The sequence below is a fragment of the Melanerpes formicivorus genome, unplaced genomic scaffold (genome assembly GCF_026170545.1).
Source record: "Melanerpes formicivorus ecotype bairdi unplaced genomic scaffold, bMelFor1.0.p_v2 SCAF_59, whole genome shotgun sequence".
Classification (NCBI taxonomy): domain Eukaryota; kingdom Metazoa; phylum Chordata; class Aves; order Piciformes; family Picidae; genus Melanerpes; species Melanerpes formicivorus.
Genome location: NW_027142411.1, coordinates 3,014,447 through 3,034,186, shown reverse-complemented (window position 1 = coordinate 3,034,186; position 19,740 = coordinate 3,014,447). Strand labels below are relative to the sequence as shown.

Sequence of the window (19,740 nt, the reverse complement as noted above, 5' to 3'; positions counted from 1 at the left end):
TAGGTAGACTTCTCCAAGAGTTTTTTAATAAGTTAGTTCCTTATTATTTTAATTAAACTGGCAGAAAGAAGAGAGGCCAATGGTCAAAACTATTCAATTTCATCTGAAGATTAAACTAAAGCACAAAAGGAAGCAGGTCTGTTTATGGGTGAGAGTGGTTTTGTCTAAGCTTAATTTGATAATGGCTGTGGGCAGAGCACATCTCTTTTCTTCCCTAACATAGATGGCCAAGAATCACCAGACCTCTGTCTTAACCACACCAAGCAGACTTGCTCTGTCTACATTAATCATCTAGTATTTGGCAAACACAACTTCCTAAATGGCTAATAAAACTTGATGTTAGAGTTTCTTTTGACAAATCGAAGCACACTTTCTTAATTTTGTAGGCATTTTGTGTTTGTTTCTGTTCACCAGTGGTAAAAGCTGTCAAAACCAACAATGCTGTAAATGTCCCTAAAAATATGCTGTCAGTTTGTCTCACCTATGCCTACAGGTGACAAACTGCAGAGACAAGGTGTATTCCTTGCACAGTCCTCCTTTCAGTCCCTTTGGGTTTTGCTCCAATGGTCAGGAGGAAGTGGAATTGCCAATATTGGAGGTCTTGGATTTTGTGGTGTGAATAATCACGGCCTGCAGCCTGGACTAAGGCCAAACAAGTTGTTTCATGTTTGCCAGCAAGCAGCCTTCAGAGGGCAAGAGCTTTCAATTGCTCTCAGCCTGGGTGAGTTTTAAACAGACAATCTCAACATGGAGAACTCATTACCTTGATTAATTCCTGACCATCCAGATCCTGGTCAGTAATGTAGTTTTCTAAAATAGATTTCCTGGGTTTTGAGTGATCTTCAATAAAGGTTCTGGAAATAGTCTATGCTGGTGATGCAAGAAGAGGACTATTATGTGCTTATCATTTATTCTTCCACAGAGGTGGGCTCCCAGCATATTGAAAATTCTCAAAGAATGAAGCAGATTGGCTTGGCAGACCCGAAGAGCCTGAATTAATTCACTGGTTAGAGCATTTGAGCACTGCTCATGTGGAACAGCACAGCCAGCAATGTAAAGGTATGTCTGTTCAGCCTGAACATACTGAGCCCTTGATTTCATACTTTTTCAGGCCCTTTAGCTCTTCATTCAAATTACCTGCAGTGTCAATTAGTGGTAATTAATACATAGGTGGAATGATGGATCTGATGCAATCTAATGCGTGTTAAGGAATTAGTATTAAAGGCAGGTGTTTGGTGTTCTGTGTTGAGTACCAAGATAGTCTTTTCAATAGTACATAGCTTAGAATCTAGGAGGGATAAATGTATGTACCATTACTTTTAACTATTCAGTATCATTCTGTCTGCTATGTCACTGTATAGGCTGTGCATTTGGGATGAGGAGTCAAATTTAGGGCCCATTATACCTGCCTGTGGTTTTACCTGAAGCTCATTTTAAATCATTTCAAAGTTACCCAGTTTCTTATTGAACAAAGCAACTCCTCAAAGCTACAATCAACTTTTCCCTCTGATAGTGCTCAACCCAGTATTTCATCTGCTCTGATCTTGAAGTTACCGTGTAAGATAGAGCTGCACTGGTGTGTCTGGAGGGCAGAAAACAGAGATGTGCCAGGCTGCAGGCAGCTTGTGAAGGATATCTGCCTGCAGAATGCTCAGACAGGCTAAACTGGTGCTGGGAGGAAGCTCCTGTTGTTTCCACTCTGATGTAGGGTAACCCCTTTCCATCAGGCCATTACCGCCCATGTGGAACAAGGCTCAGGTATGTTCTCTGCTCTCTAGGACAAGCATCCTGATGCAGGCATTTGTTGATATCCCTTTTGTTCTGAACTGGCCAAGGTGCACCAGGACATCACTGCTCACTGTGCTAGGATCACAGGGAATGGAAGGAAAAGCCCTTCCAGTGACCCATATGTCTAGCAGAGTAGTGCAAGCTACAATTCCAAGTCTGACCTTAACTGTATAATGTTTGGAACAAGAGAATTCATTAACATCATGTAAAAGTTGTATGAGTCTATGCAATTCAGCTGTGAATAGTGCCCCTAATTGCTTAAGATTTCATAGGTAAGGACTCATGAAGTGATTCAGAGGAAAAGCAACCAGGGATCAAGATATAATTCTGGAATTACTGTCTCAGGATATAGCTCCAAAATTCTGCAGCACTCTTTCAATAAAACAAATGAAAGAGGCCAGACTTCTCCCAAGGGTAGTAAATAGCACTAACTTCAACATGTGAAAGCCTGCTTCACCCAGCTCCACAGTGGAAATACCAATTCTGCCATTCCTTTCTTTACTTCTAATTTTCAGTTTCAGACATGTAAATCAAAGACTAATTTCCATTGCATTCTTCTTGTCAGGAATCACAAGTGTGAGAAAACCCTAGATACATCTGAACTCCATCTTACTTTTTTGTCTGGGATAATCAATTAGGTAAAAATACATAAAATCCAGCTCAAGTGCAGCATTTCCAAGATAACCCACACATGGGGATGGCTTGCTTTGGCTTTTATGGCTACGTGCTTACCTCTGGGGTCAGTGCATTGTTATCTGAAGTCTGACTCGACAGCAAAATATGCGTGAAACCGTCTTCTTTCCGGACTACAATGTCCCTGAACCGGCAATTGCTTTCGTTTTGACGCACGCTGTATCTTAGTCTCTTATCGAAGACATAATCTTTCTCCCCATCTAGTTTCCTTTTCACAGTGCTGTGGAGATTCAAGCTTCCATTGGCCAGAGATGAACCTTTCAGGTGGAAAGAATCAAAGCATAATTGCGTCTATCCCTTCAAAGAACCGGCGTGAAACTTTCTTCTAGCTTCACACAGCTCAGTATTTGCAATAGCAGCTACGTGGTGAACTCGGTAAATCTAAAATGTGCCAGGCTAGTCAAATGTGGCCTTGAGCCATTCTCATTATTCTCTATTCCAACCTGCAGTACTTTTTGTTCTCTGATCAGACAACCTCTAGATCCAGTGAACTGCAGCATGTAGAACTGGTCCTCTTAATGGGATTCAGTACTGCTTTGAAGATGAAAGCAATTGTATCAGTCCTTCATATGAATTTGGGGTGATCCCTGGATTCATAGGAAGACTCTAAAGCAGCTTTGGAAAAATGACACCACAGGTATAGTCCAAAGCTCATCTTTCAAAGTTACATTTTCTTCCTTTTATGGTGACCACAGAATCACTACTGGTTTCAGATGACAATCTGAAGACACACTTGTTGCACATCTCTATGTGACACTAAGTTAGGGGAGTTGTTACCAAGCTGACACAACTGGCATTCTCTTCTACTTATCTTTGTGGTTGGCATTAGAAGTAGCCATGAGCCACCCTCTTTGCTCTGATCCCAAGTACCTGCTTCTTACATTTGTTAGCAACAATAATTACTGACTTCTGACTAACAGGTATGCTATTAATATTGGAGTGCACATGGAGAATATTAATGCTGATGCCATTTTGGAAGGTATCTAGCAGTAGCAATAAAACCCAGGGTACTATGACAAGAAGGAGATAGTTCCCCCTCAGTTTTAAAAGACAGTTTAGTTTGACTTGCACTATGCATGAACTATAAACTATTACTTTGCTTATGTTTACAGTTCCTCTGCAATAGGCAATATTATGATTGGTAACACTGAACCTGATTGTTGAAAATAGCTTGACAAGATTTTTAGGTAATATTCCTTTTCTAATTACAGATGTTTCACACAACTGCCAATAAAAGCAAAGCAGAGTCAAGTTATTGAGGAACAGAGATTAAAGTCACTCTGTTCACTGAAAGAGTTTCCAAATCTGTTGTTGTTTAAGTAGATATTAACCCACAATATGCCTTGTTTAAGAAAGGCCAGGAAAGAGCTGTATGAAAACACCTTTGTTTGTTCTGTTCTTTACTCCTGCCAAAGTTGATCTCTTCCAGCTCCTGGTATCAAATAGCCAGGAATTTTTAAAGGGCAGATGAGATGAATATTAGAACATAGATTTAAATTTTATAGTTTAGACCCCTGTCCAGTTAAAAATGCTGCTGGAACAGAACTGAATGGTGAATTCAGAGCACATTACTCTAAACCAAATTTACTTGCCTCATTTTGGATTAGCTCTATTTTAATGTGCAGTTTATGTAGCTAACTGATCTATTTGATACCTCTCAGTTGGCAATGGCCTGTGGACTTGTTCACAGTATGTGAGATGCCTGTGTACACACTGCAGTTACAGTATGGGGTCTTTATATAGAGTGCCTAACAGTACTGAGCTGGTGCATCATTTGGCCTCATCACGTAATGTGAGCACATGCATGCAGATGTAGCTGGACACAGAAATACATGGCTCTTGGTCTGCCACAGCAGTCTATCATAAACTTCATTGTTAGATTAAGAGATACATCTAAAGCATCTCCTACTTCATACTGAATAGAAGCTTTAGCTGGTGCAGGGCAAACACTGAGAAATCACTTTGGATCACCAGTTGGAAAAAGGAAATCATTTGCAGCCAGCAGAATTTGCAATTTGTTTTCTTGAGAAGAATAGCATGTGCTTTAGTTTTGCAAATGAAGGACTTCTTACAGCATGCTTCTACTTTCTCATAGGGTTCTGCTACTGCTTGTATTTTGACACTTACTCTACAATCAGCATGTGAAATTACTAGTGGAAAATTAATACAATTTGGAACAATATACTAAAATTAATTATTTGACTGAGACACTTCTAACTGTTGCATTTTTATATAGCACCAAAGATACTGTGTGGGTTGGCCCAGCAATAAACTGAGATGTGAAGAGCTTAATCTCCCCAAAAAGAGTGTACAGAACTTACAACATCAGAGGCACAAATGAACACTGAGTGGAAGATGTGTCAGACTAACTGCACTGATTATCTGCCTAGTGTTGAAGCTTGTGCCACATTGTTTTAGGTACACATGGTAAGAGAGCAGTAGGTGGATTCACACAGGTAATACATTTCAACAAAACCTCTCCCAATAATAATTTACATTTTTTGTTGTATTCTTCTTTGAGCAATGTATTCAGTTTGCAGATTAAATATAGGATAGAAGGAAATACGGATTTTATCACATTTTTTTAACTAACTGCACACCAGCTGAGAGAAATTTAACCAGAGGAAAGAACAATCTGAATTAAATAGGAGGGAAACACACATGGAAACGTTTCATTTCCAAGACCAGATTAACAGAACATAGAGTGCACAGATTGTTCTTGCAGTGTATACAGTGCAGCCCTGCAATTCTGTTTAATCTGATAAACTGGAGAAAACAATCAGCAAAATCTAAAGCCCACACTCAGGTATTGTCACACCCATTCAGCATGTCTCTTGCATGGATTTGATGGAGCTACTGAAGGTTCGCCTCAGAGTCACTAAAGCATGCAGACTCTCTCTGCTCGAGGGTTAATAGTTAGCACCACTTAACGTGCACAAGGGTAACAGCCCTTTAACAGCCCCAAGAACGGCAATGATGGATGTTATTCAGGGAGAAAATGCAAGCTTGGCCACTTTCTGCAGTCCACTCCCCTAGTATCAGCCAAAGTGTTGTATAGGAATTTGAGAGTATTCATCCTTCCTATTTCCTTCAATATCTGCTCATGGAACTTTTAATGGATTTCCCTTATCTCCTTTTGAGCCTGTCTTTCTCCACAGCTTCCTGTGGTATGGCTGAGAAGTTGTGTAGCCACTACACAGCAGAGACTTTTCTTTCATCTGTGCTTTTATCTGATGTTCTATCAGTTTCACTGAGAGGTCCCTAGTTCTGCTATTGAGGGATTTAGTGAACAACAGTTCTGCATTCCTCAGGCTTCCCAATTGCTTTTCTGTCTTCTTTCTGTCTTTCTTGTGGGTAATAGTTAATACTGTACATACTTAAAAGCAGTGTTCTGATGATAATTTACTACTAATTTCAGAGTTCTCCAGCTAAGGGAGCATCTGTAAGATATCTAAAAGCCACAAAGTTTTATCCAAACTGAGAAAGCAAGCGTATTTGGTTGTCCTTTACTGCCGGGATTGCTCCAGAATAAATAAACCAGAAGGAGCTAAATAACCCAAGAGGAAGCAGTGACTGAGTTCACAGAATTTATATTAAGGGCACCATTAGACAACAAAGATTCTTGTAATGGAGAAAAAGAGTGGTTTGTGATACATGACAAGCAAAAATTCTTCAGCAGATGGTACAGAAATAGAGTGCTGTGGAAAAAGGAAAGAGAAAAGAGAATGGTTTTTGGTGCTGTCAAGAAACTTGACAAAACAATCACTCTCAATTACAGTATCTGGAGAGAAATGGAAATGCCCTAACAGAAGACAACAAGTATCACCAGAAAGAATGGCATTGGTCGGTCCTGGGACTACCTGCAGGTGTTATCCTGCAGAGTTTTTAATGTTCCAATTTGCAGACCCTTACAGAACTGTCTGCAAAGTTGACACAACTCTCCTCGTGACAGGATGTGTAGGAGGTGCAAGACAAGTTTTGGCAAGAAAGGTCTGCCCCAACTTCAGCAAGGTTCCAGGCCTCCACTAGGGTGCATACATGATTTTGTGTGCACATCTGTAGGTATGCAATCACCTTTCTGGGGTAAATAGCTTACTGGTGAGGGTGACCTGTAGGTTGAGCAGGAAACACTTGTACCCAAGTGGATGTAAATACAAAACCAACCACAGACTAGTGGAAGTCCATTCAAGGACTTTTCAAATCGTTATCCTTTGTTTCACCAGAACTGGCATAGCACAGACAAACAAACAGGTATTTTTGATGGGTTATAGTTTATAAATTACTAGTTATATTGCTTGGTTCAATACACTGGCACTTAAATATTGTTACTATATGAAAAACTACTGTTTTTCAGGGGCCTTCAGCCATAGGCCAACAGTGGTGGCAGAGCTGGTCCTGCAGTTGGGTTTGCAAATTGTGGGGAATTCCTGAGTTTTCTGAATGCAGGCCTCATCTCAACCCCCCCTTAGAATTTCTAGATACCTTTTTTGTGCACTCTTACTGTAAACTTTGTCTGAAATTCATTAGGCTCCACAAAGGCAATCTCAAAGCTCACACAAATGTCAGCTTCATCAGATGGGGCATAGCGATGCCCAGGAGCCACAGCTTCTGGGAGCCAAACCCAGGTCCTGCAGGCTCCCTCTTTGTTCTGCACATGGTGCCTGGGAGCCCTGGGAGCGTTGATGGGGCACGCCGGGCTGTCGACTTCCAGACTCTGTGGCAGACTGCCTGAAACCTCTGGCATGGCTGGCTGCCTCCAAGCTACACCTGGGAGTCCTGCCAAGCAGACTGCCACATTGCTCCAGGTCTCAAGGGACAAAGCCTTGGGACCTTGGCTCAGATTTGGAGAAAGTTTTGAAACCCAAGATGTTTGGGACAAAACTTCTGTTATTCAACAAAGTGCCATTTTTCCCTGAAACTTTCTTCATGTGTAATTTGTAACATTTCAGAGCAGTTTCAGTGTGGCATTTATCCTGATTAAAATGAGCTTGTGATACTTCTCTGTGTGGATGAACACTGAGGGAGTTCAGTGCATTGTTGGACTTACTTAAGAGTAGTGCAAGTTTCTTTGATTTGACATTTCAAATCTGGTAGCAGGAAATGGGACTTCTCTCAAGCTTGTAGGGCAGTATTAGAAATAAAAGGCAGTATTCTTATTTTGACCCTCCTGCAGTTTCTTTCTGCTCTTTCTTTGGTAGTCTCTTCTCTCCTCTTTGTAGTTTTCTCCACTCTGCATGTGCTGGGTGTCATGAAGCAAGACTGGAGGGATTTCTGACCTTGGGAGTGCTACTGAGTACAAGTTTTTCAGAAGAGAACCAGGTAGAGATTTAAAGGCTTTTGCTCGTGCATACAGGAAGTGCAGAATGCAAGGGAGAAATGAGAACAAAACAGAGAACAGAAGTGATGGATTTGGAGAATGCAAAAACCATCATAAAGAAGTGTTTTGAAGGAGCTGCAAACATCAGCTCTAGGGCCAGGAGCCCTGCAGACATGGCAGAGCATCTGGTGAAATAGAGCTCTCTTAACAGGCATTATTCAAACAGAGGCTGGTGGGTGCCAGCTCATCAGTTTTCTGGGGACAAATGAAAGGCTCACTTGACCTTACAGTTCTTTGAGGCCCTTCAGTTCTCCATTACAAAAGTAAAGATGCTAAAATACGGGAATTTATGTATTTTCAATATGCACTTTTTATCAGAACTTCCCCAACATAAACCAAATCATTAAGGAAAGCCCTCAGAAACACTAAGAGAGCAAAGCAAAGTAACTTTATGCACTTCTGTAGTTAGATATGCAAGTCTCTCTAAAGAAGCAGGTAATTAGATGTGCAAGTCTCTAAAGAAGCAGGTACCTTCTGAAGCAGTCTTCTTTGAGCTCAAACTCATCAAAACACAGAAGTCTGCCCTCTCAATTTTAAGTGACATTCCCATCATCTGGACTCCTTATGCCTTCAAAGCTGACCAAACATTTTGCTGGTTTGGGATGTTTGGGATGTTAACAAGATGTTTGGGGCCTAGATGGAAAGATCCCAGCAGTAACCAGTACGACTAGGCAAGGCCAGTTGGACTTCCCAAGTCAAGGAGCATTTGCTAGGTTGCCAGTACGGTGGAAAATGGAAAGCAGGGTGATATAATTTATGTTGACTTCTGAAAAGTTTTTGGCAGGGCAATTCACAAGAAGCTGTTAAGGAAATGAGTGCTATCATGGGCTACAGAAATTGGCTAATAAAAATAAATAATTGGAACAAATGGTTACTTTTCAGCATGTCAAATGATTAGCAGTTGGCTGCCCCAAGGACCTGCAGAAGGATTAGTTTATTTAATGTACATATTAATGAACTGGGAAGAGAAGTATGAGGGGAAAATTTGAAGGGAATACAAAATAAATGGAGTAAAAACTAGGAAAGATTTTGAAGAGCTTCACTGAGTCATAAGAAAAAGATGAACTGGCAACAGTAAAGCAGATTAAATGCATAATGAAAAGAATCATACATATAGCTGGGTTCTAAATTAACTGTAACCAGAAAGGAAAAAACCCAACAACCCTAAGAGCAATTGTGTATAGCTCAATGAAAACTTTTACACAGTGTGTAACAGCAGAAAAATAATTCTCACAATGTTGGATCACCACTCTATCAGTAAGCTGTAGGAAATCACTTAGAACAGCTCCTGCTGTTTCTGAAAGGCATTAAAGAAACCTCCACACACCACAACCACAAGAGGACTGAAAACTACCAGGAATCTGGAAAGACTTCCACGTGGTAGGAAGGCTAAAAAGCTTGGAGCTGCCTAGTGATTGATAAGACATCTTCACTTCATCCCTTCATGCAGGGACAGGAGCTTACTCAATGAAAGTAAAGGTCAAAAAACCCCTAAATAACTCCCCAAACCCTAAAACTCAATGAAATAGAAGGTACACCTTCTTGTTAACTCCTGGAAACTTTTGTCACAAAACACCATCAAGGCTTTACATTTGGTTTAGGATTAAAAAGAAAAGGAGACAAAAGAGAAAAGCTTGGACACAGAGAGACGAGAAGCTACTTAGTTTCTTTAAGCTGAATTGTATTTATAGAGAACATAAGCCTTTATTCTTTGAGAACTAAGGCAGGCAGTAACTGTAAGGATTAGAAAGAAATTTCTCCTATTTCTCCTTGTTCACTTTAAGGCTGTTTGTACCTTCCCATATGGTATGTCTGGAGACTTCCCATGTATCCAGAGACCAAGGCTTGGCAGTTCTGAGTACTCCTGAATGTGATGATCCTTAATACTGAGGAACTTGAATGTTACTCAGACTTACTTACCAGGGTACTTTAGCAAAAGCACTATTAATGCTGTTTCTAAAATAATCCTGATCATGCTAGACCACTGGATCTGAGCACATGTAATGGAGAAGTGATTTGTTACTTGGTGATAGACAAAACCAAAGCTGCAGTATTATACATACCTCAGTTGTCATTCCCACTCCGTGCCTTGTCTTCCTTTCCCTACAAGGACTTTCTACTGCCAAGGCATCTACCCAAGCCCACACTGCTTCTTGTCACTCCGTGGGAAACGGAAGGAGAGAAGCCAACTGATAAAAAAATGGTATAATGTGTGGGGAAAGAGTGTGAAAGCTGGTTTATGTGCTTCTCACCAGATCAGTTGCTGTAGCATGACAATGACTTCCACGAGTGGGCTCTGTTTGCAGTTGCTGCAATTAACCTCTGCCACCCCCCGCCCCAGACGGTAGTTAGATCACATACCAATTCCATTCACAACAGGTGAATCGTTATTTACTTCCAACACGCTGGGCAAATTCTGTTCTCCTTCGTGATTATTTATATCCACATTTTGCTGCTGTGAGCCATTCCCAAAATGTCTAGAATCTTTTTCATGACTGCCATCTCCATTCTGCAGACCATTATGTGGCTTTTTCAGTGGCATGATCTGTAAACCGCTGGGAGTAGTTCGGTAAGTCACAGTTTTAGCAGCCCTGTCATTAGCAGATCCTGGCTTTGCTGCATATCCTCTTTTCTGTTTTTGAAGAGATGGATTAATTCTCTTCCTTTTGTGTGCTGACCCTTTGGACTTCCCAGATTCAGAAGGTCTGTGTGCTATTTTCTCAACAGACGACCCTCGGCTTTCCCGCAAAAACTTTGGGGCGCCGGCCTGCTTCCCGTGCCGCGCTCGCTTCTCTCTAGTAACGTGCAGTCCGTTGAACTCATCAATAAACTCCTCACAATGCAGTAGGTGATGTTCAGGTTCCCAAGTGTCTTCGTTGCTTCCATAGCCTTTCCACCTGATTAGATATTCCCATTTGCCCTTCTTGTTCTTCCTTTTGTCTACAATCCTCTCTACCTAAAAGAAAAAAAACAAAAGCCAAACAAAACATCACATTAGAAATAGAAGAGAGTTTGGTCCTGAAAATGATATTCTTCATTTACAGCTAGGAAGGCCTCCATGACAGTGTGAAGATTCTCCTAAAAATAGAGTGCCTAAAATAGAAACTGGCTCTACCCAGGCTAGCCACAATGTAGCAAATTTACCTTAGCTTCATGGGATGCAGTCCCAGACCATATTCCCACTGGATCCTACACAGCCCATGCTGACTGCTGCTGAGAACCTGCTTGGTGTGTGTCTATAAACTACTTGACATGGTGTTCAGGAACCAGTGTTGATGTTTCTGTTTGACAAAGAACTCCCCTGATCAGACATGGCAATACAGGAGAGAAATGCAGTAGCCCCAGTGGTGTTTGGACAATAAGGACATTTCCCCTTCTGAAAACATTAGGGAGAGAGAGAGATCTGATCAAATCTGACCTGGGAACTTGCAATAGCCACAATGTGAAGAAACCAAAAAGAGCCTGAAGACCATTAATGAAGTATGCTATCTTTAAAAATCTAGTTGTGAAATCAAACTGTTACTGCTCCATTCTTCAGCTACTTCTTGTTTGAAAGAGCTAAACAAAGCATCTCTTGCTTTATTGTCAGTTACCGATCATTCTCCTGAATTCACGCATGCACTGTGTCCCTGGAGCCCCATGCTCCTTTGTGTTTTGAAACTGCCTTGAACAGAGACCTGATTAGGAAAACTCACAGCATTTTACACCAAAATCTTAGCTGCAGTAGCAAACATCCACTTTGGTACTTCCACCTTATAAGAATGTGGAGTTTTTATGAAAGCACTGTTTGAGTAAATACAAAATTTGTGAGTGCACCAAGTGTTTGGTGGTTTGGTTTGGTTTGGTTTTTTAAAGCAAGTGAAAGGCATAAAAAGGCAGGATTCTTACACGAGAGTAACAAATGCTATGAGCCTACACTGCAGAAGGTCAGTTTAAGGAACATTTCTGCACCAAGGGATAAGGGACTATATTGGGACTGCAAGCTGAATGTGAATTAACAGTATCATGCTGTTGTGGGAAATGGACTGTACAACCAAAGACATCTTAGTGCTATCTCAGCACTGGCAAGATCCCAACTAGTGGGAGAGTTCACATGAAAACCCAAGCACAATCAGTGGACAGCAATGGCTTTAAATTGCATCAAGGGAAATTTGGATCAAGTCATTAGGCAAAATGTTGTAAGGACAGTAAGAATTAGGCATTAGAACAGGGATGGAGGGTTCTTAGAACAAACAGGTTTTGTTAGACAAACATCTGCCAGAAGAAGTCAGTGCTGGAAAACTGGCTTATGGTGACAAAGCCTTTAGAACCCTCTCCCAAGTTTTACTTTCCCATTAGTTTGTATTTTTTTTTTCAAGATGTGGCTTATGAAGGACAAAGATGCCCCTAATGAAAAATAAACCATCATTAACCAAAAGCACTATTGCTAATTTCGAAAAATAAGTAAGGGGGTGGCTAATATGGTAGCTTTCATTGCTCTTCAAAGAAAAATCATCTCATGTGAGGAGCAACAGTGGAATCTGTATAGAGAATTTAACCTTGAAGAAGGGCAATCACAGCAGTGTAAGTAATTGTTCTTTTTAGGTCCCTTGTCAGAGCAAACCAATGGATTAATTCTGTGTGTTCAGTGGCTGGAACTGTGCTTTCATAGAAATCTTGGTGGTTCCCCAAAGGAATCTAAATGTAATTAGCAACTAAACATTATACTTCTATCGCAATTCATTGACATGGGAACCGTGCTCAGATATCTGGCTGAGTCATAGTGGACAGCTTTCCTCCATCTCCAGGGCACCCAACTGCAGCATCTCAAACAGCTTGTTCCTGTGCTCTGTCTTATCAAATATCTGCACAGAACCACCACAGAAGCAAAGCACGACATCCGCTTTACTCTGAATTCAGCACTGTCCCCTTCAGGATTGCTCAGTGTGGCAAAACAATTAACTGAAGCTCAGTCTAGGCAAGTCTGAGGGAAAAGTCCTCACAAAAAATCCTCTGTCATTTGTCCTTACTTGGGCTGTGTAGCTTTCAATTGTCAAACTCACAGACTTGCTATGATCTTGTTGACTTTATAGACAGCAGCTGTCCAAATTATCTCTGGCTCTAAAGTACTTCTCACCTTCCTATCTGGGACTAGCCAGAAAGGCTGTACATCAAACCATGGAACTCGGTAGTGGCCTGTGGGTTGTCTGTGGATTTGTTACTTTAATTACTGCAGCTCACTATACCAAGGAGCAAAACATACACACACACATATATATATATGTCCTGGGGAAAAAACTAAATTGCAGCTAAACTCAGTAGACCACAGCTATCATTACTGCAGAGGATTTGGTTTAGTGCTACTCCATCTGCACTCGCTAAACAGTACCTGTATTACCCTCCCTTCTGAAGTCAAGAGTCTGGACTTGAACACAAATGCTGTGTCAGGTTGATGCTACCTTGGAATCACTTCTCCTTCTTTTGAGGGGGTTATGCCAGTTGCATTCTCCTACTTGCTCACTGAAGGAAGAACCTTGGAAAAGATGGACAAATATCTTGCCAGTTCCAGAATCACATCCTAAACCCCTCCTCAACCTTGCCCTTTTTTCACTCATGCACCATTATTTCACCTTGTTGCTCTACTACAGGGAGAAAAAGCGAGAGGTTTTGTGGAGAACATTTTTTTACTATGGAAAACGCTCAAGTATTTTGGTGATGACACATTATGCATTTCAATTAAGAGGATAAAGAGAGAAAACATGAGTTGTCTTTGTTCCTGGGAAACAAAATACTGGCAATGGAGAATGTGATTAATCAGTTCAACAAATCATGAAGGCAGAACAAAAGTATTTATGAAATTGGGTCAAATTTAATAAATGGTTCCAGAATAAAAAACCATTCAGAAAGCAAACATATTTGGGGAAGACTAAGGATTTTATTACAGCATTTTCAGAGCAAACCCATCAGTGTTCCACTTCACATTGAACTAACAAAATGAAAATGAAGAGGAACTAAATAAACTGAAAACAAAATGTTTTGTTTCTGGTCAACCCTCTTTTCAGTTTATTGTTTCGCTGGGGAGCAAATGGAAAAAAGATGGGTTGATCCCAAATTAGTTGCTTTCCTTGAGGTTTTTTTTTGGTTCAGCCACCATATCCACTGGCTTGACTAATGATGCATAAAAAGTCTAAGTAGATATTTGCCTCATCCTCATTACTGCCTCATTGTTCATTACTGAATGCATCTGAGGGTAGCACTGAACATACTTGACCTCTCAACATGGTCTCTTTTCTTCTTGAAGCTTTAAGTTATTCACTGGTATTTATCCCCTTCAGAGTGCCACTGTGTTCCTTCAATGCATACAGTGAAGTGCTTGGGCACAGGAATAAATATCAGGTTTTTATCCGCACCTGGTACTGTCTGTCCCATTTCCCTTCTATTCACAGTCCACCGTCATGACAAACAGAACAATTCTGTCTGATGATGGGCATTTGTTTTAACAAGGAGTATATGAAGAAGTAATCTTTCTGCATTTAGGTAAGGTTACAGAGATCCATGAGTTTTCTTAATGAGAAGTAATTCTGTGACAGCGAGTGATTAACAGAAACAATGCTTTCATTCCTTGCCTAGAATAAGCAACACCCTGTAGACAACACAATACTCAGACAATATCCATGGCTTCAAAATCTGGTTTTCCATTCTCCCCCCCCCAGTTCTGTCTTTCATGTGAACTGAATAACACCTTCCCCAAACTGAGCTTGGTAGGTACAGTTTGTCAAATCTTTACACTCATTATATTTAGTTTGCAAAACCCATTAGTTGAGTTTAGTGAAAGATAATTGACTGCAAACAACGTTTGCAGAGGCATCATTGTTATGAGAGTGCAAGAGTTGACATATGCCATTACTTTCCAGGATTCTCTCTTTTCTTGCTCCTTCTGGCTAATTCTGGATGAACTGAGGTGCTGATACATCACCACAGAAGTATGTTTAAAGAGAACAAATAGAATCAGACCTCGGCATCGGTGCAAATGCAATTACAATACTCTCTGGCTTCCAATAATCCTTAAAGCTAGCTCTGTATGCAGCTGCACAAAGCAGGATGAAAGGAATAAATAAAAGCCTTTTCTTGAAAAAAACCCTTTCTGTGAAACAAAAAAATACTAACCAATTACAGTACAAATATGTAGAGCTTCATAAACTTGATCTGGTGATCAAGTGCCTATATATGTGGAGTACAACACACAGACCTTCCTTCACTGAAGATTCAGGGCCAAACCCACCCATTTAACAGTGTAATCTTACTGTCCACTCATTAACCACTCCTCTAGGCTGAGTTAAAAAACAAAAGGTTAATTCCCATGGAATGATTTCTGCAGATGTAACTATAATGTCCAACCAGAGGATACTCATCTTGAAGTCCACAGCAGCTCTAAAAAGAGTACATGAAAAGCCTTATGCCACCAGATCAGCAAACTTCCAGAAAGCTTTGGAAGATTGTACATCTGCTTAGTGATTTCCAAAGTATGTCATCTCCTCTTCTTGCCATGCATATCTATGTAAACTATTTAAAGTGTAATCTGTGGTGCTCAGATGGTCTCTGTTAGTGTACTGTACACAGCAGCAGACCAATTTCCCGACATACACTACAAAAACTGCTCTTCATTGCTAGAAATGACAGGACTTGTACTGCTTTCTGTGGCTTTTTGGTTTTCATTGGAGGTCTTTGTCCCATGTTGTGCTGCAGGGTGTTGGAAGAGTATCTGAATAAAGTGCTAGGGAAAAAAAGGCAGAAAGATTTCTGCAAGAGGTAAAGACCATCTGATTCAACATGTTTGTCTTTGAAAAACTCAAGATTGCCCAAACTTCCTCCCTTTGGTTACATTCACTTAATAGCTGTAAATCTCTTGCTTGCATTTGTAACTTATTTGTGTTTCTCTTGCACTTCTATTTAATTTCTCAAAATCTGGTAGCTGGAGCATTTGGTCCAGGTGTATGAGAACCAAAGGAAAAATGGCACTGTATCTCCTGAAGCAGTCAGTACTTTCTTCAGAACGTGACCCACAGTTGAAAACCAGAGTAGATCAATCAATGAGGTAGCTATGAAGCCCCCCTCAGTAGTCAATTTGTGTAGTTACCTGGGAGGTCAAAATGCAAGCTAAAGTGCCAGGTACTCCTAAAAATGAAAGGGAGGACATTCGTCATCTGAGTCACTCACAGGGAAACATCAAATGGCATCTTCCCAGGAAGGCCAGCGAACACCCTGTTCATGTCAAGAAGCCACTGCTTTTTATTCAGCTCCTTTTTTTCCTCTTGCTAAGCATATGGATTTTTAATTTTCTGCAATCTTCCTTAAAATCAGAAGAGGTGTTAAATTTGCCAGGGAAATCCCTAAAGTGCTGCAATTTCACTTGCAAAAGCCTCTAAGCCTCCTAAGAAACATGGCTGCAAACCACAGCATTAGGGATGTGTCCCCTCCAACACGTACCTGTAACAGGCTTACAACAGAGCAAATACTGTAAGCTCTCCTGCTGCTCCCTCTGTCTAAGCCTGCATATTTAACTGTCCTCTCCTGACAGTAACACCGTAGAGGCTTCCTCCTATGTGTTTCAGTGCTCCAGGTTGATGGAGAAAGCCAGGTGTGTGTTGCAGGTTACTTGCATTTTAAAGCAGTGATGAGGCAATTAGAAAGGACTGTTAAAAGCCTTTCCTGGACCCAGCGTTTGGCCTGCACAAGTAGACTGTTAGTTACCTTCCCAGGCATTTTAAAGAAATGGAAAGATAAGCCTCTCCTTGTGCTTATGCAAGCAACATCCCCTTTATGTAAGGGGTCTTCTGGCAGAGGGAGCTTGCCTTCATTTCCAGTTTAGATCAGATGAAGCCCCAGCTGATAGCTTGCACAAACCCAGCCAACCACAGCTCCCTTGCAGACTCATCTCTCTACTGCCCTTGTGCCTTTTTTCGTGGAAGTGCCACCTTTCTCTGAAATTCAGTCTCACTGGAACTGAAATCCTGGCTTCTCTGAAAACTGTCCTGGTGCCACATCTCCAGTTTCACTCAAGGGCTGTGTTTCCCCTCTTGATGCCATCTGTCCCTGTTGCTGACCCTACTAACAGAACTCAGTTTTGTGCCCTTGTCCTCTCTTCTTTCGTTGATGGCAGCTTTCTCCTGGTCAGAACTTAACCATGCTCAAATCTCCCAGACGATTAAAGCCATTTTGCTGTCCCACTCTAAATTAAAAGGCATGATCTAAAGTACTTTCTTTTATCAGGATATTTTAGTGTCTGTGTGTAAACACTACCTGTGGTGGAACTGCCATGATCTTTGTCATTTTGGAGCACATGGGAACAATAATATGCACAAGAACCTTGCACTGGAAGAAGAGCATTTTTGTATACGCTGGCACTGTCCCTTGGGAAAGGACTGGAAAACTGACAGATGACACAGGGATCAGGAAGGGTATGCAGTCCTGGTCATTGTAGGCGATTGTCTCCTATAAACCCTTTCATATTGGACACCTCGAAGACAGAGAACTTGTTTCTGCCCCAGTTTATTGGTGACAGGCTGTACAACAAAGAGCTGTGCATTGTTAAATGCAATCATTTTGCAACAAGCGTTCTGGGTTTCGGTTTGGAACGCAAGAGAGTTTTCAAAAGTGCAAGAAAAGTGCTCTACAAATGGAAGATACTCTTTATCAGTAGGTTAAGCTGGTCTTGACAAGGTTCTTTACATGGAGGAACAGCAGGATTTCTTCTTCTACAGTCCAAGTGTGCACCTTTCTCATCAAAAGAAATGTTATGCAACTTGGAGGAGACCTCTTTAGGAATGGTTTAAACACCTCTCACTTACAAACATGAATCACCACATACAACAGGAGGCAATTCAAACACAGGGGTTTCTGTTTCTTTGAAAGCATAACCATGCATTTCAGTTACCAAATCTGTGTTTTCTTATGCACAATTAATCAGTTCATTATTGTACTTCAGTGATCATATTTCTTAAGGGAAGGGAAGCAAGAAGCAGGGCATAGCAGATTCTTGATGTGCTTTATGTCAAAAAGCAGCCAGTTCCAGACACACCTTCTACAAACTTGCTGCAGAGTTTACTTCAGAAGGGATCTGTTTGAATGCTCTCTAGACCATCTGAAGTGGATGATAAACACTTACTTGTATTCCAGTACTGAAGCACAGCCAGTAATTTCTACTATACTGCTACATTTGTTTGTACATTATAGTGCACACTTTAAATTTAGAAACAACAGATATTTTCCTGGTTTGTAGACCAACAAAGTGCAAAATAAATGCTGTTCCTATTTACTATCATAAGGGAGATTTGAAAACACAGTTAGTGCACACTGCTAATCTAAGAGAATTGAGCTGTGGATGTGCTTTAAGCAGAACTCTTCTTGTGCAGTCTATTTCTGTGACAAGCACAGATGACTAAAAGATGAGTGAGAAATCTAAATTCAAAGAGACAAAATATTTTGCTGAGCTCTACAATGAGCTGGGGGATTTGTATATATAAGTCTCTCAGCTTTATAATGGACTACTTCCTCAAGTGTTTCTCTGCCCAATTCAGTGGGAAATGGCTGTGTTTATTAGAAGAGTTCACTACAACCTGGTAAGGACCTGATTCTGCCTATGCTTCCTTCACAGTACTGCTCAGCAGAATTATTCTGGATTTATTTAGATGCAAGTAAAATCCAAGTAGGAATCCTTGGGATTCAGACCATTGAGGTCTTTAATGCTGTAAGAACAGGGGCAGGATTTGAAGAGCTATCTAAGGAAACCTGTGTGTGTGAACATATTACAGTTCTTTTGGTACAGCTGCCTGGAATTTGTTAAAAACAGTTTCCAAACAGCAAATGTGTAAGCACAATTAAAATAAACACATGAGCAGCACTAAAGGTGCTTTTCAGCAACATTAAAGCAAATCCAGGGATGCAGGAAGCAATGATTAATTTTTCTAAGAGTTGCACCTGAGATCACCGAGAAAAAAAATGGATTCCATTTTCTTTGTCTTCATTTGCAGTTTGTTCTCCTTCACCTTGTTCAGTTCTAGCTCATGTCAGTGTTCTGCTGTACAGTTCACTCAGTCTTTTTCTCCACCACATTGCTTCACTCAGATTCAACTCTGGGTCAGGACTCCAGTTCAACACTTCTACATCCATCCCAAAGCTTAGCCAGAAGTGAGGGTTCCACATTAAATATGCCTCAGCTATAATCCAGTATAAAGAAATACCTGAACTCCTTTGCTTGACAAATTCTACAGGCTCAACTGTCATACAATAACCCCTATCTTCTAGTGTGGAAGGTAGAAAAATACTTTCTCTGGTGAGTTGAAGTTCCCCCCCAGCATTAGCTTTGCCAGACCAACTCCATTAGAAGCCCTTTTACAGCAAAGTTGTAGAATCACAGAATGGTCTGGGCCAGAAGGGACCTCCAAAGGTCATCTAGTCCGACCTCCCCGCAATCAGCAGGGACATCCTCAACTAGACCAGGCTGCCCAGGGCCTCATTGAGCCTCACCTTGAATATCTCCAGACAATGAGCATGAAGAAGGGACAGTCGGTGTTTTGGAGAGCTGTTGGTCACTTGGTCACTCAGAGCTGCTGAGACAATTTCAAGGTGGCACAAGCTTTGGCTGTTCAGAGAGGCTCCACCTACTCAGTGTGACAGCTAAGGAGAACTGTCCCAGAGCAGCTTGCTCTGCAGAGCCCTTGCAGAGCTTAGATCTCGGGAGAAGATGAGAGACAACAGGAGGGTACAGCATATTGAGGGGGCTGCAAGTTGATACTGTTCACTCCAAGTGGCCACTGAACAACACTTGTCCTTACTTAAGTTTCTGAAGCTAATTTTTCAGTCACCTTTGAAGGGACAACACAATAGCTTTGCAGGTATCTTCA

General features: G+C 41.1%; 1 protein-coding gene across 1 annotated transcript in view; it reads right to left on the bottom strand.

Annotated features, from left to right (window-relative positions):
* The window catches only part of CDYL2 (chromodomain Y like 2), a 216,296-nt gene that overhangs the window by 16,776 nt on the left and 179,780 nt on the right, over nucleotides 1-19,740 (bottom strand). Inside the window, 2 exon segments of the mRNA XM_068161603.1 lie at nucleotides 2,521-2,738; nucleotides 10,220-10,814. Of these exon segments, the coding sequence (XP_068017704.1) occupies nucleotides 2,521-2,738; nucleotides 10,220-10,814 (813 nt within the window).